Source organism: Pantherophis guttatus, chromosome 5, assembly GCF_059756535.1.
Source record: "Pantherophis guttatus breed Tessera chromosome 5, ASM5975653v1, whole genome shotgun sequence".
NCBI lineage: Eukaryota > Metazoa > Chordata > Lepidosauria > Squamata > Colubridae > Pantherophis > Pantherophis guttatus.
Window position 1 is genome coordinate 56,998,584 of NC_142067.1, and position 17,213 is coordinate 57,015,796.

Below are 17,213 nucleotides of genomic sequence, written 5' to 3' on the forward strand. Positions count from 1 at the left end.
GACGCCGTGCAGATCTGGATGGGGAGGAACAGGCTCAGGCTCAACCTATCCAAGACCGAGTGGCTGTGGTTTCTGACGTCCCGATATAGTCAGTTGACGCCATCGCTGACTATTGGGGGCGAATCGCTGGCCCCCACGGAGAGGGCTCGCAACTTGGGTGTCCTCCTGGATTCACGGCTGTCTTTAGAAGAGCACTTGACTGCCGTGACCGGGAGGATTTCTCATCAGGTCCACCTGATTCGCCAGTTGCATCCCTTTCTGGATCGGGACTCCCTACACACAGTCACTCATGCCGTCACCTCCTGTCTGGACTATTGTAACGCTCTCTACATGGGGCTCCCCTTGAGGAGCACCCAGAGGCTCCAGCTGGCGCAGAGTGTGGCCGCGCAGGTGGTTATGGGAGCAACATGGCGCTCCCGTGTGACACCTCTCCTGCACGAGCTGCACTGGCTCCCAGTGGTCTTCCAGGTGCGCTTCAAGGTTTTGATCACCACCTTTAGAGTGCTCCATGGCTTAGGACCTGGTTATTTACGGGACCCCCTACTACCACAAGCAGCCTCCCACCGGCCGGTACGCTCTCATAGAGAGGGGCTCCTCCGGGTGCCGTCAGCCAAACAATGTTGACTGGCGGCCCCCAGGGGGAGGGCCTTCTCTGTGGGGGCACCCACTATCTGGAACGAGCTCCCCCCAGAGATACGGAGGATCCCGGATCTGCGCACTTTCTGCTGTGCTCTTAAGACTCTCCTATTCCAGCAAGCCGGCCTGGCCTAATTTTTTCCCGTTTTAAAATTCTTTTAAATCGAAATTTTAATCTGTTTTAAATTATTGGGATTTTTAATTGTCTCGGGCTAAATTATTTAATCTGGTTTTAATTATGTTTCTAACTTTTGTATTTATGTATTTTATTTTGTGCCTGTTCACCACCCTGAGTCCTTCGGGAGTAGGGCAGTATATAAATTTAATTTAAAAAAAATGTTTTAAATGGTTTTTTAACGTTTGTACTATGTGTATTTTATTTTTTGGCTGTTCACCGCCCTGAGTCCTTCGGGAGTAGGGCGGCATATAAATTTAAATTTAAATTTAAATAATAATAATAATAACAACAACAATAATAATAATAACAATAACAATAACAACAACAACAACAATAATAATAATAATAATATATCTTGGTTTTTGTTCCCATGCTTATTTTCCACCAGTCTGTGTATCATCTGCCAACCATTTTAAACCATTGGTTGAAGTTGGTTATGTTTAATTTTAATTCCTTAGAATCATAATTAGCAGAAAGTTTGGCTTGGAATTGTACAAAATTTCTTGGAGAGATATGCAGAAAATTGAACAGAATTTCTTTGCAATTTTATTGGACCGGAAGGAAAAGGACAGAAAGTGAAATAATGTAATATTATTTAGGAGGAAAAACAAGACAATATAATTTAGTCAATGTAAATTTTATTGATTCTTTAAACTATGCATAACAAACTTTATAAAAGTGTTGAAAATTATTCAGAAAAGATAGTGTTTAATTTTTTGGGTGGAGCTGACGGGGAGGGAAGAAAAGGGGCAGGAATGAGTAAAGATAGAAGTGGAAATCTTACCTCAGATAAAAAAGAAATAAGTCTGTTGCTTCAAACATTAAGCAAGCAAACCAACTAATAAAGTAAAGAAATAAAAGTCACATACTCAGCAAAATTAACCAATGATTTCAGTGAGAGAGTTCAATACGTGTTCAAATTCTCAATTAATGAGCTTTAATGTGACTGAATTAAAACTAATTTCTTTCCATATTTTTGTAATTTACATATGTCCATTATTCTTGGAGTTCAGATTCTTTTGTATCTTCTTCCTTTTCTTCAGCTATGGTTTTGGAGGAAAAAAGAACAAACTAACATTAAAAATACAACATTGTTATTTGTGAACTCTCAGTTTTATAAGTAGTTGTTCAAACCAAAGAATCTGAAAACAGTTCCTTGGGTGTTTTAAATTAACACCAAACACAGACAATGTTACAAAATGGGAAAGAAAGAATGGAGGAAAATAGGTTTAAAAATGATAAGAAACTATTGGAGAAAGCAGGAATATGAAGATTAAATACAGGTTATAAGGAAAGAGAATGGTGTACAATCATAGAATTGTAAGGATTTTTTTTAAAGGTTTTGTATCATCCATTATTAGTAAATATTTGGTTTTGCAGTTTGTTATATTCCAACACTATGATTCAGGTACAGAAAGGCTAATTCTTACATCCCCATTCAAAAACAATACAGTTTTGAATTACATAAACAGTCATCGGAGGGTGGGGAGGTAGGAAGGAGAAGCAAAAATCCAAGATGGCAGGCACAACCATGTGGTCTTGCCCAGTGGTGAAATCTAAAATTTGTTACTACCGGTTCTGTGGGCGTGGCTTGGTGGGGGGAGGTAATGTGACTGGGTGGGCGTTGCCAATTTTTTTTTTCTACTTTTAAAACCATTTTTTCTACAACCTATTCAGTGAAAAGGTTGTTTAAAAATGCTTTCAAAAGGCTCTGACGATCCAAGCTGAGTTGCCTGATCGTCAGAGACATTTTTTCCTTTAAATGCCTCTAACGATCCAAGCTGAGTTGCCTGATCGTCAGAGGCATTTAAAAGAAAAAAAGGCTCTGCCAATCAGGCAACTCAGCTGGGATCGTCAGAGCCTTTTGAAAGCATTTTTTCTACAACCTTTGAAGAGGTTGTAGAAAAAATGCTTTTAAAAGCCTTTGACGATCCCAGCTGAGCCGCGCGATCATCAGAGGCTTTTTTTTACTTTTAAAAGCATTTTTTCGGCTGAAGATGCTTTTAAAAGTAAAAAAAAAAAAAGCCTCTGATGATTGTGCGGCTCAGCTGGGCATGGGGAGGGGACAGGGATTTTTGCTACCGGTTCTCCAAACCTCCTCCATCAGGCGATCCGGTCTGAACCAGGAGCATTTCACGCCTGGTCTTGCCCTTGCCCAAACTGCAGTTTCTTCACCTTCTTCTTCCTTTTTTTTTTTTTTTTTTTTTTTTGTAAACAGCAAAAAGCTTCCTAAGATAGTGCTTTCAAGTACATTAGACTAGAACCATTTTGAAAAATCACAGCACTTTCTCTAAATAGTTGCCAGACTTTCTAAGCCATTAGCATTGTCTTGTGTACAGTTTTTCATCACGAAGAAAGATGGGAACATGTTGTATTTTTGCCCTTCCATAATTAATGACTGGTGGAGGAGAAGTAATAGGAAAAAGAGGAACAATTACAGTCTATCAACTGAAGAGGCAATGAAGTTAAAGCTGCCTGCTGGCACATAAAAACTGATGCAGGATGCAGCTGCATGGATATTAGTGGGTATTGGATAAATACCACTATTTTGCGAGCTGCATTGGCTGTCAGTGTGTTTTGGGGTCCTGGACAGGCAAGTGAAAGGGATTGTGTTCCTATCTTAGATTAGACATTGTACTGTAGATCATTTAATCAAAAAGCAGGAGATAAATTGTATAAATACTTAAGTAGCAGAAGTCCCTTTTCAGTAACCAGCTTACTTATTTACTATGTGTTCCCTCTCCCTTTCCCCTCACCCTGATCTGCTTGGTCATCTTTAGCTGCCTCCTCTTCTTCCTCCATATCTTTTGGTGAAGAGGCTGCTTCAGTGGCCTCTGCTGCTTCTGCAGCAGCCTCAGCACTTTCTGAGGGTCCTTCAGCAGCACTTTCCTCACCAGCTGAAATAAAGGTATGGAGAAGGGAAAGAAAAATTAGAAGAGCAAGTATTATCTGCCTTACTTAATTCCATGCTATTTCTTTTAATTAATAATGTATGACATGAAATTCTCCTTCTAAACAGATGACAAAAGTCTTTTTCCTTGTAAGACAAATACGGCAATAGAAATTCCTAACACTGAGGAAGAAAAACAATTGATTAAAACAATGTAAAAGCATTAAAGGAAAAAAAGGTAGTCTTGGTTTTTTCTTCTCCCACTGCCATCAAAATTCATAAAAAGATCTCGCTGAAGGGGAAGATTTTCAAAAGATGTAATTTCAAGGATAAAACGTTCTAAAATTCAGGTATTATCATAAGTTACATATATGAGTATAAAATGACATTATCAATCCGGCAATATACAGCAGGACCTCTTGTGATTCTCTTAACACTCAAATAGTTCTATAAAGAGTCAGTTTGACATCTTGATCTTCAACTAATGTCTTATATGTCTTAGTTAAAAACTTGAATATAGTTTGGTGGTTAACTACGTGCTTTGGTGGTTGACTACCAGTACATCTGCTTCAACAGAGATAAAATACACATAGCCAAGTGTCCCCTATGAACAACTTTGCTTTCACATTCTACACCAATGGCAGTTTCCAGATCAAATGTAAGGTTAACTCCTCATAGATCACATTACAGTAATCTACACTATACATAAGTCTCTGAACAACTGTAGCTAAACAGTAGCTATCTAGAATAATTGGTAAGCTGGCAAAAACTGGTAATAACTACTCCTTAAAGATAATACAGATTTCTGGCAATACAAACAATAACAGTGATGACTCTGGATTCTCCCTAATAATATATCTTTCTGAGTGTGTGCAAAACTTTGATCTATCAAGTTGGCATCCCCTGAAATAAATGAAGATTCATGGATGCACAAAAGATTGCTCATAAGTCAAAATACAAACCTGCAGGAACTCCAGGTTCTTCAGCTAATGGACCTTCTGCAGCTGCTGGAGTTGCTGTTGGAGGTGGTGGTTCTTCAGGTACCCATAGTGTTAGGGTGGTAATTTTTGTTGCTTTCCATTTTGGAGTCACTGGTATCAAAACTTCTTCCTCCTCCTCTTCTTCTGTTTTCTCCTAAGAAGAGATGAATATTCAGGACAATAATAGAAATGAAAAAGGAAAGGTCCAGTTTATTTGTGATAAAAGCTTTTCTTAAGAGTTTATGAAGACCCATGCATAACAGACTTCATGCATCTTAGCAACTCTCAACAATGCACAGAGCCAGATATTTCTCCAAATCTAGATGAATAAAACATGTTCCTCGTGGGTGCTGTTTAAAATTGCCTAAAAACCTTTGATAGGTTTTCAGAATGTTACAGCTTAATTATTGGTTAGGATCAAAGATAAGAAGCCTATTACAAAGGGTACGCTATCTGCTGGTAAATTTTTGATCATAACACAAAATGCAGAACAAAACAAAATGTCACAAACAGTTTTGGACCTACCAGAAGCACCATTCTCTTTGCTGCTTCATTGTTAGGGGTCTTCAAACAGACTATGTTCTTTATATCACCAAACCATGTTTGGTGTTTAAACATTTTTATATTTAAACATTGGAGCTATTTGTGGGAGAGTTTTGTCTAAACCTATATTTATGACCTTGTCATTTCTATTTAGTGGCAATTCTTGCTTTGACTAATTGGTTTGAAATATTTGTTTTACTTTGCTACATGATGTTAAGTCTAATTAATCAGATCACATGACAAAGCATATGTTGTGACACAAACTCCATCCCTTAAATGTATAAGTGTTGCTAGATCAGGGGTGGGTTCTACTTATCTTTACTACGGGTTCGCAGCAGGAGTGCATGCGCAGATCACCCATGATGATGTCGTGGTGGATGGGCGGAGCCTCCCACTGGTTTTACTACTGGTTCTATAGAACCGGACCGAACTGGGAGCAACCCACCACTGTGCTAGACATATTTGCCATGCAGTATTTCATGAAATTTCTGTTAAGAAACCTATTGGCCATCCCATCTGCCATTGATCTGTCTTTCTGTACAACAAAGTCCCACTTCTGTTGCACAGTCCCTAAAATTCACTGTGTTTCACTCAACCATCTGGAAACCCTGGGAAATAAAGTATTTTCTCTACCAACATAAATTGCAAAAATAGTGTCTGCTATAAATAAAAGTGAACCATCATATTAAAACAAAGACAAGCAATAAGCAAAAACTTGTTAAAATAACTGTTTAGGATGTGTTAGGGTTAAAATGCCAATTAATACACCAAAAGAATCTTTATCCCACATTTCTTTCTAACTTAAGTCACATGCAAGCAAATCATGCAGAATCATTCTATTTCAAAGCCAAATGGCACCTCTTTTGAAAAGGCAGAGGTTTCAATGGCTAATTGTTTGTCATAATTCTGAGTAGAAGACATTTCTTTGTTACTCCTTCTCTTTCCTTGGTTTGCACGGTACTGTATGAGCTAAGCAAATTACAAAAAGAATGAAATGAAATGTTATTTTTATTATGCAAATGTTTAAAAGTTCAAAAGGATAAGATGTATAACAATCGTGTGTCTGAAAACTAAGTATGCTTGCTTTATTTGATTGATTGAGTGAATGATTGATTGATTGATTTCTATAGCTGCCCATCTCAGCAAACAACTCTAGGCAGCACAATTCAAAAGCATATATTATAATTAAAATCTTAATAACAATAAAATAAAAAAACAATAAAAACAATTAAATCAATTAAAACATTAAAAAGTCAAATTTGAGTATGTTCAAAGCAAGACATCTGGTCTCACATATTTTGTGATATGTCATGTAAGTGGCTAGTAGCATCTCATTGTTTTGAACGTAAGGCAGTTCTTTGCCATCTATTACACAAAATAACTTTTTGCGTGAATTTTTATAGCAAATATTGAATGCTATAACCTGTTCATGTTTGCACTGAAGGTAAGAGAATTGAGAAATCATAGATAAATAAACTCTGTATGGAATCAAGACGCCAAAGAAAGGGAGGAGGAGGAAGAGAAGGAGGAAGAATGAAAACTCTGATGTTAATTCCTTTATGCATATAGGAGCCTTATATTCAATAAAGATAGGATTGCCTTTTTGCACACATGGCAATCTATTTTCAACAACTGCACATAATTGTAAAACTGTTACTTTTGATTTGGGCAAACTCTCGATGCATCACGGTGACAACAGGAAAGTTCTTAAAATCTTGCTTTAATTAATTATAATTTAATTATAATTAATGCAACTACTAGGTCAGGGGTGTCAAACTCACGGCCCATGGGCCAGATGCATCACGTGCTGGCTACACCAACTCCTGGTTTAGTGAAGGGGGGGAAAGTTGTGATACAACAAGTGACAATGTGTCATAGTGAGTTTGACACTCCTGCACTAGGTGAATCCACTGACCTTGCAAAGTTAAGGAAAAGTGAATATTGTACAGAACTCTCTTCTACCCTATTTGGCCTAGGTCAGTGTGGATTCAAGTCAAGTCTTGCTACAAAAGAAAGGCGGGGAGGGGAAGGAAAACCAAAATCATTTTCTCTTCTAGAAAAAAACAAGCCAGATGGTTGAAGTGATCTTAGCATTGTTAGCTCTCAAAAACCTTGCCTTGTTGTTTTAAAAAGTACATGTAAATTAAAATATATAGTTTGTTGTAATAGTAATTACTTTATTATTTAACTATGACAGAATTGAATAAAATAAAAATAAAAGTATAATTCTGAGCTTCCTGGTTGTTAATATGATTAACATAATCCAATAGCACTTACCTCCTGACAATATTCACCATGCTGCTCACATCCAATATCAAATATATACTTCCCAGGACCTAGTGGCTATATAAACAAAGGAACTTATAATAGTAGCATTTTGACAGTTTCATATTCTAAAAACACAAAATATTTCCACAATTATGCTGACCATACATGGCAGCTATCATCTTCAGGGTTGTATAAGAATAAATGGTTTAATTTCTAAAGAAAAAAAAATCAGAAAGGACTATATTCAGAAATCAGCAAGAAAACAGTTCAACCTTGCAAGGTCTATTGCTCCTGACTTGAAGATTGTTACTACTGTATTGTTCATGAAACCTACTTTTATTTTCATTTAACTTAATTTATATATTTTTCTATGTATTCATTTATATACCATGCCTCTACTAAATTGAAGCCCCCAAACCTTATGCAACAATAAATGTGCTTTTTAATATGGTCCAGATTCTTAGTTGCTTTTGCTACAGCCATTATGAAATTTGTATGCAAATAAAACAAATATGTTCTTGCTAATCAAAATCTCTCTAAAACTCCCTCAAAATAGTAATTGAAAAATACTTGTTGATCTAAGTGACTGTGCAAACACTGGAGTTTTTTGTACAAAATGAGCTTCTGGATACTAGAACTATCATTGCTGAAATGGGGGCGAGATACAAAAGAAGCTGAAAGTCTTTTATTTTCTATGCCTAATGTACATTTTTTCAGAAATCAATATAATTTCTTATATACATACATTTTTATTCACAAACTTTCCCTGGAACCTGTGGTTTAGATGAACAAGTTCAGCAGCTCCTTCTTGTTGCCCATTTGCCCAAGTGCCGACGTATTTAGAACCAGTTAATGCATAGAAATAAGTACCTTGCCCATGTCTATTGGAGAGGGGGGAAAAGAGTTGCTTCATATTAAGACAGAAGAAATTCTTATCCTCAATCCTGCATGCAATCTTCCTCAGGTTGTCAAGGAATTGATTAATTTAAATCAAGGCAAATTAAATACAGGTAGTCCTCGATTTACAACAGTTCACTTAGTGACCATTTGAAGTTATAATGGCACTGAAAAAAGTGACTTATGACCATTTTTCACACTTTTGACCGTTGCAGCAATCCCATAGTCACATGATCAAAATTCGGACGCTTGGCAACAAACTCACATTTATGACAGTTGCAGTGCCCCAGGTCATGTGATCACTTTGCAGCCTTCTGACAAGCAAAGTCAATGGGGAAGCCAGATCCCCTTAACAACCATGTTACTAATTTAACAACTGCAGTGATTCAGTTAACAAATGTGCCAAGAGCCTTTGATAGAGTGGATTGGAATTTTCTACTAAAGACTTTAAAAAAGATGGGCTTTGGGGACCAATTTATACAGGCGATCTCAGCAATTTATCAAGAGCAAAAAGCACAGATTATTATTAATGGAAGTTTGACGACAGAGTTTAAAATTGAAAAAGGAACAAGACAGGGATGTCCGTTGTCCCCATTTTTATTTATTTTAACATTGGAAGTCTTGCTAAATACAATACGGGACTCTAAAATTTTGAAAGGCATAATGATAAGGCAAGAGGATTATAGAATAAAGGCATTTGCAGATGATCTGGTGGTTACCCTATCACAACCAATGGAATCAACAATCCTGATGAACGACATTATACAAGACTATGGTAGAGTTTCAGGTTTTAGACTGAATTCAAAAAAGACTAAAATGATAGTCAAAAATATGACACAAGATCGTAAACATGAGCTTGAAAGGAGGGCAGGTTTCGAAATTGTACCTAAGGTAAAATATCTTGGAGTTCAGGTTGCAGAATCAAACATGAAATTGTTTCAAAATAACTATGAGGTGTTGTGGCGAGAGGTCCAGAAAGACATGGAGACTTGGAAAAAGCTGCAACTGTCTTTACTTGGAAGAATAGCAGCAGTTAAGATGAACATTTTGCCAAGATTTCTGTTTTTGTTTCAAATGATTCCGGTGCTTAAAAGTGATAAACAACTGAAAGTTTGGCAAACTGGACTTAATAAGTTTGTCTGGAACGAGAAAAAGCCGAGAGTGAAATTGAAAATTATGCAAGATGTTCCAGAAAGAGGAGGCCTTAAACTTCCAAACCTACAGTTATATTATGATGCAGCAGCTTTAACTTTAACAAGTGATTGGTTTGGAAGTAAAAAGGCTGGAATATTGAATGCAGAAAGTTTTGATCTTGAATTTGGATGGCATGCTTACCTATTTTATGATGACAAAGTTGATAAAGTATTTAAAAGTCATATACTTAGAGACTCTTTGATGAGAGTTTGGAAGAAGCACCGACTCAAATGGGATTATAAAATACCGCTATGGCTGGATCTTGGTCATACCTTGTGGAATACAAATATAATGTCACTCGGGGGGGTTTTATACAAAGAGGTTCTTTTTACAGATGCGGGCAGATGGCAGCTGAAGACATTGCAGACACTGTTGGACGAAGGGATTAATTTAACCTGGTTACAATATAATCAATTACAATTGAGATGGAAAGAGGACCAAAAAACTGGTATTATGTTGCATGAGGAAGAATTGGTTAGACATATAAGAGAGAAAGGTCCAATGCATATTAAAAGGCTTTATAATGTTTTGCTAGAAAGGGACTCAGAAACTGAATTAGTTAAAGATTGTATGATTAAGTGGGCACAAAATTTTGAAGAACCAGTGATGTTGGAAACATGGGAAAAAATTTGGGTTCAGAATGTTAAATTTACACAGTCGCAGAATCTGAGGGAAAATTTTTATAAAATGTTTTATAGATGGCATTTAGATCCTAAAAAGTTGTCATGTATGTACCCTAATGTTCAGCCAAAATGTTGGAGATGCGAATGTTTGGATGCTACGTATTATCATGTTTGGTGGACCTGTAGGAAAGTTAAGGCTTTTTGGATAAAAATATGGTGGGTCATGCAGAATGTTTTGAAGAAAAAAATTCAATTTTCTCCACAATTGTTTTTATTGGGTATAGTTAAGGGTTTTACACGGGGTGAAATAAAACTAATATTGTATATGATAACAGCAGCAAGATTGTTGATAGGTAAATATTGGAAGAATGAAGTTTTGCCTACTATCGAGGAATGGACTTTGAAGATGGCAAGTTTTGCAGAGATGGCGAAGATCTCAGCATATTTAAAAGATTGTTCACAAGAGACTTATGAATGGGAATGGAAAAGGTGGATAGAATATGTTCAGAACAAATACCAAACTAGAAAGTATCAAATAGCTTTTATTTGAAAATAATGTATTAGAAATATCTTAATGTAAAGAGACAAAGAGGAAAAATTATATAGGGGGAGGGATGGGTTCAGGTTTATATATCAGTGTTATTAGTTATGAATACATAATAGGGAAGTCTGGGGGGGGAGGGTTAGGGAGGGTTAGGGAGGACGGGAAGTTTGGGGAGGGAGGTGGGGGGGTGAAAAAAAAGGGGTGAAAATGTAATTGTAAAACTTTTGCAATAAAAAAAAAAAAACAAATGTGCCAAGAAATGTGCCATTTCTCACTTATCAACATAAATTTTGGTCGTAAGTTGAGGACTACCTGTAATTAAGTGTTAGAAAAAATCTGATTTAAATCACTGATTTAAATTAAATTACCTGCATTGATATATCTTCAATAAGAATGCAAATCACTGGGTTGCTGCAACAGGTAATGTATATTGATTTTCAGCCTTTCTTTCTTTACTACATTTATATGGCTTTCTTTACTGTATTTATATGGCTGTCCAATAACATTGTTCTCTGGGTGGCTAATGGTGTAAAATAGTACAAACTATAATCATAATCTAATCTAATCATTTTCAACACTAGGAGATAGTAAAAGAAAAGAAGATAACTAATAATAAATGTTTCTATTAGAATTAAGACTTTTTGTTCTTGTTAAATGAGATTTCTATATCATCAGTTGCTCAGGAAAAAACAATGAATATGTCAATGGTCCCTCTATTAAATTACATTATTAGGGCTGTAGAAAAGACACAACCCATACTAGTTGGAAAATCACTGAAAACATTTTCATCTACTACAGTCTATTAGTCTCACAATAAACAAAATAATTATACAGCCATAATCTCAAAAGATGATAGAAACTGTAGCTTAACATTTCTGGAGGAGAACACAGAATTACACTTATTATTTATAAGAAGTAAAACAGAAATGTGAAACTAGAAGAAGCAAACCTATAATTATTGAACCACTCTCCAGTGTATGTGTCTCCATTTATATAAGAGTAAACTCCATTTCCATGTCTTTGGTCCTCCACCCAGTCTCCTGAAATGAATAAGCTTTATAAACCATAGTGTTTTGTCTTTAATTTGAATATCTATATTACTTTAAAGAAATGTGCACAGAATTTATGCAGTAATAAAAACAATCCAAATTTTAAAATCATGATTGAGAGAGCAAGGTCACACTGAACAAAAAGAATCCTATAGAATGATATAAGAAAGTAAAGATAATCAGAGTATTATTTATTTGTTTATCAAACTTCTTATGACCATCTCCCCCATAAAGTGGCTTTTATCAACCTCAGAAGTTGTAATGCTATGTGGGATACAGGAAAAAAGAGATGTAGCTAAGGGTTAGGGTTAGGGTTAGGATTAGGGTGGGGTCAGTGGTTCAGAAATGGACCCTCCTTAGTTTCTTGAGCAGTAAAAGGGACATGGAAAAAATGTACTTTCAGACTTGCAAGATTGATGTCACTCTTGTAGGAATAGGATAGGAAGCACAACCAGATGAGCAAACTCTATTTTAGTGGAAGGTTACATTCTGGGCTCTAAATACAATAGAACTCTAATTCCTCTGGCTACAATGATATTAGTTAGAAAGCTATGGAATGTAATATCTTTAAAAAGAGATGTGATCCTTTTTCTATGTTAAATTGACTAACATTCAAAATTGGGGAAAAGATGGTAATATGGAAAAATTGGATAAAAGTGGGGATATTGACTTTGGATCAATTGATAGATGGCATGGATGCCTTTTTAATATACACTGTACTAACAGACAAATTTCATCTATCAAATGTAACTCAGTGACAATATTTACAGTTGCAACATCTTTTAATAACATTGTTTTGACCAGCAGCATTTTCAATTTCTGAGACACCCGATACTCAAACTGCTAGTTAAATCTTTTAAATATATATATATATATATATGATCAGTTTCTAAGCAATTTGTTATTAATAAATCATGTTGATATGCGGAAGGTAAGAGATGAGTGAACCTAATCTGCTGAGGCCTAATATATATTTACTACTAAAGCAAAAAAATACTATTCATAAACCACTAAGGCCTGTCTCTGCAACTTCACCCCATTGTTGACATCAGCATTATGGATTGGGACACCAAGAGTAATTGTTTCTAAAATATCTTGCATTTAAGAGAAGAACACGTAATGATTGTCATCTGTAATTTGGCTCTTTTTTATTAAAAATATTTTTAAATGCTTCCTAGATTCTTACTTTAGTACCGTGGCTGTCTCTCAGAGAATTACATAAGGAGATTGATAAGCAGTCTAAGAAAATGGGTCTTCCCTATAGAAGATACTCTGTGTGAATGTAGAGAAGAACAACCCACCTTACATATGTTACAGTGCATACGATGTCCTTCAACGTGTATAGAGGAAAACCTCATGCTGGTGAGAGAAAATGTTGTTGATGTGGCCCAATACTGGGCAAATTTTATTGAGTTTTAATCCTAATTCTAAAATGAGGAAAGAGTTACTTTCTCAACTTTCTAGTCTAAAAGTAAGTCAAAAAGAGAAACTACTGAAGCTGTCTAACAGAATGGGAATATCAAAATTGACATAAGAAACACTCGTATGAGCCAGGGAGTAGAATTAAGAAATTGTAAAAAAAAAACAAAAAAAACACCTTTGTAAACAAATGTCTGTACAGAAATGTTTATGTATTAGAAATAAGCACAAATTATTTAAGTTGCAGTTATTTATTGTAATTATTAAAATTGTCATAATTTAGAGAAGAAAATTGTGTATCTTTCTGAAACATTCCTGTCCCCTTTTCCCACCCCTTTATCATATTGTTGGCAAACTGTATATTGTGGCTTTATGTGCAAACCAGTGGTCGGTTGCTACCGGTTTGCCCCAGTTTGGGCTCCGCTCACCCGACATCATCAAATACACCTCTATGCATGCACAGAAGTTTCTGCGCATGCACAGAAGTGGCGCACACGCGAGCGAACCAGGAGCAAAGGTAAGTGAAACCCACCCCTAGTGCAAACCAAATCATAAAGAAATCTATTTTCACATGCATATTAATTATACTTAGGTATATTTCCTTTGATTAACATCATTAGCTACTAATATCTTCAATAATTTTCTGTCTATGATGTGGCACTATTTGAATGAAGAAAACATAAGTACCTTCATATTTAGATCCATCTGGATAAATAAATGTCCCATTGCCTTGTTTTTTATTTTCAAGGTATTCTCCAATGTACCTTGCACCATTTTTAAATCTGTATAGGCCCTGAAACATATAGATTACAGAAATGCTTTATTGCAATGCTTATGCTTGGAAAATGGCCTAATATAAAACAAGTGAGACATACAGTAAAATATTATACAATAGACTGCCCCAGTCATGCCATTGAATTCCATCTCTTTGGGGGGTTTTCAGTTGTATTCTAAGCTGATTGAGCATGCTCAGATCTTACTTGATTTTGGGATTCTTCTGTCTATAGGATCTTGGACAACCATTTGTCTGAAATGCTACAGAGTTTCCTGCTTGAGTAGGGGGTTGGACTAGAAGACCTGCAAGGTTACTTCCAATTCTGTTATCTACAGGGGAAGTAAACAAAACAACCCAAGATGATAGACATGACAGTGTGATCAAAGCTTTATACATGCATCACAAAAGGGCAGAGCTTCAGTCATGTGACTACCCTTGACTACCATCAAGGCTTTTTGGCTCCCCCTAGCTCTGCAATTAAGGGACTCCCCTTCTAAAATTATTTTGTCTGTCTGCAAACATAATCATTGGGAGTCAGGGGGTATAAACATTGAATTTAGTAAATAAGTAAATAAATAAATAAGTAAATAAATAATAAACAAGCAAACTGTGAGTTTCCCTGAAGCTATTGATGCTTATCTCCTGTTCTATGTTTGCTAAGAAAATGCAGTTAATTTTTTTCATTAGTGTATATAATGAACAAATTATTTCTAAATAATCTTACCTTTCCATTTCTTTTACCATTTGCATATTCTCCCTCATAGGTATCACCATTGGGTAATCTGGCTTTCCCATGTCCATGCCGTTCACCAGCCTCATTGCGTCCACCTTCATATTCCTAGTTAAATAACAATAATGACCATACTGTATGATATTTCTATGTGGCTGTTCAGATGCTCAGCCATGAAGGCCTTGCTTCATGTAATCAGATAAGAACTACCTTGCAGACAGAAGGAGCAGAGAGATACTGATTTTGAGCAAAGTCACCCAATGAGCTTCATTACCAAATGGGGATTTGAATTTGCATCTCCTTGATCACAGTCCAATATTCCAGCTACTATAGGATCACCAAAATCATTACTTAGCTACGCTTGATACATATACTAAACATTAATATGCTTAAGAGAATTAAAATGTTTCATAGGAATACACAAAGTTGCTTTATCGTGAGTCAGACCACTGGTTCAATACTACATTGTTATTAGATTATAATGTTCACTACTACATTATTATTACACTGAAACAATGTATTTTTAAGATCTTGCAAGATCACACTTGCTTTTGTTGCCAAAAACACTATTCTTCCTCTGGAAATTTTCAGGGTTTCAAATAGAGATTGTTCCTATTGCTAGGAACTGAACAATTAGAACAATTAATCAGTGGAACAATTTGCCTCCAAAAATGTGAATGCTCCAACACAGAAGTTTTTAAGAAGAGATTGTACAACTACTTGTCTATAATGGTATAGGATTTCCTGCCTGAGCAGGGGGTTGGACTAGAAGACCTCCAAAGTTCCTTCCAACTCTCTAGTCTAGTCTAGTAGTCTAGTTTCGTTTCGTTTCGTTATTTCGTTTCTCTGTTCTGTTCTAACCCAAGATTTTCAAACATGCAGTTAATGTGTTCTGCAAGTAGAATACATTTCTCCTTCCCATTTAAAAGCAATGTGAAGTATACATATCGGCTTCCTTATTTGAATCTTTAAAAAAATAAGAAAAAATAATCAACTTGTTCCTTTTATTTTAATAGCACCTTTTAAAGAATTTGTTTCATAGAATTTTCTTTGGTTTAATATAATATTTTGGCAACTTGTTGCCACCCCAATTTTTGAGTTTTAATTGTATCTGCATTGGTTTATAATAAGCTTAATTCATGATTTATGATGACTTGTATTTGCCTTTTCCAAACGTTCCTATCATAAAAATAAGCACGAATCTAGTCGCAAAACATTCCTCCTGAATAATATCAACTGAAAAGATGTCCAGCCAGCCACGTGGGCTTTACTCAGAGAAGAAGTTCCCATGGGAGAGCCTCTTCGCGTTTACAACTTCTGACTCTGTCAGTACTCCTGTACCCCGTTGTCATTTATAGCCAGCCCTTTCTCTTCATCTGTCTCTCCCCCCCCATCCCATCCCATCCCATCCCATCCCACTTCTCCACTGACCCCTAAATCATTCTCTGCCTCCTCTTCGATCTCTTCTGAGCCAAGATCCGACATGCTGCAGCCAGCTGTATCACCATGGAAACGGCGTTCCGGGTGGACACGCCCCCTTCCCGGCGTCTAAGGAGGCGGAAACACTGGAGTAGAGTCGCGGCGGCAACCGGGTCCTGGGCGGTGACGTTTTCCCCCTCCCTCCCTCTCCCCCTCCCTTCCTTTTTTGTGTCAGTTACGCTGTTGTCTGATAGACAGCAGGAAGACGTTTGTCAGCGCAAATTACAGCTAAATCGTTTAGCGCGGTTTGTTCCTGCGCATAGCTGGGAGCACCCCGTTGCAGTCCCTCTGTAATTCAGTCAGGAAGCGAGGAGTCTTCGATACCACGCCACTAAGGGCAATAGCTACGTACAGCTGAGATTTCAGTGTAACCCCTAAAGTTTTTACTCAGTCCTAATTGGTCTCTGTGTAAACAGGTCTTATTTCCTTTTCTTGCTATATTTTAAGATTTCTGCCTCGGAGTCGTTTAAACAACTGAGTGCAGACTCACAGGCTCACAAGCTTATCATTGTCCCATATTGACTCTTTTGCCTGAATTAATACTTTAAAAATTCCAATAAAAGCATTTCATGCATATTTTCTAATAGTAGTCCTTCTAATAGCAATTAAGGTAAGAATCATCATAGTGGCAAATTTCTCTATCATTTATTATATTAAGCCATAATGGCATGTGCTTGTCTTAATGTATTGTGTAAACTGACAATTATGACTTCTAATTTATGGATTAGTAACTGAATCAGCTAAGTATGCTTAACCAAATTATAGCTTAGCACAATACGTAAGATTGGTTTACCAAATAGTATAGACTAGAGGCTAAAATCTAGCATGATTCTCAGTTCTGTTTCACATATGAATAAGGTGACCAGACGTCCTGCTTTTGGCGGGACAGTCCCGATTTTTAGCAATTTGTCCCGCGTCCCGCGGCGTTTCAAAAAAGTCCCGATTTTTCATTCTGCCTCCTGAGTCCCGCTGCCTCTTGAGCCCCAGCTGATGGCTAGAAGAAAAAAA

General features: G+C 36.5%; 1 protein-coding gene across 1 annotated transcript; it reads right to left on the reverse strand.

The window, feature by feature from the left end:
- Positions 1–1,435: 1,435 nt before the first annotated feature.
- RSPH1 (radial spoke head component 1) lies at positions 1,436–16,260 on the reverse strand. Its single transcript, XM_034423940.2, has 9 exons — positions 16,158–16,260; positions 14,721–14,834; positions 13,909–14,014; positions 11,703–11,793; positions 8,241–8,376; positions 7,505–7,570; positions 4,667–4,838; positions 3,571–3,711; positions 1,436–1,857 (listed from the first exon to the last, which is right to left on the reverse strand). Exons 1-9 carry the CDS (start codon positions 16,209–16,211, stop codon positions 1,811–1,813), a joined length of 927 nt encoding a protein of 308 aa, XP_034279831.1. The 5' UTR covers positions 16,212–16,260; the 3' UTR covers positions 1,436–1,810.
- Positions 16,261–17,213: the final 953 nt, after the last annotated feature.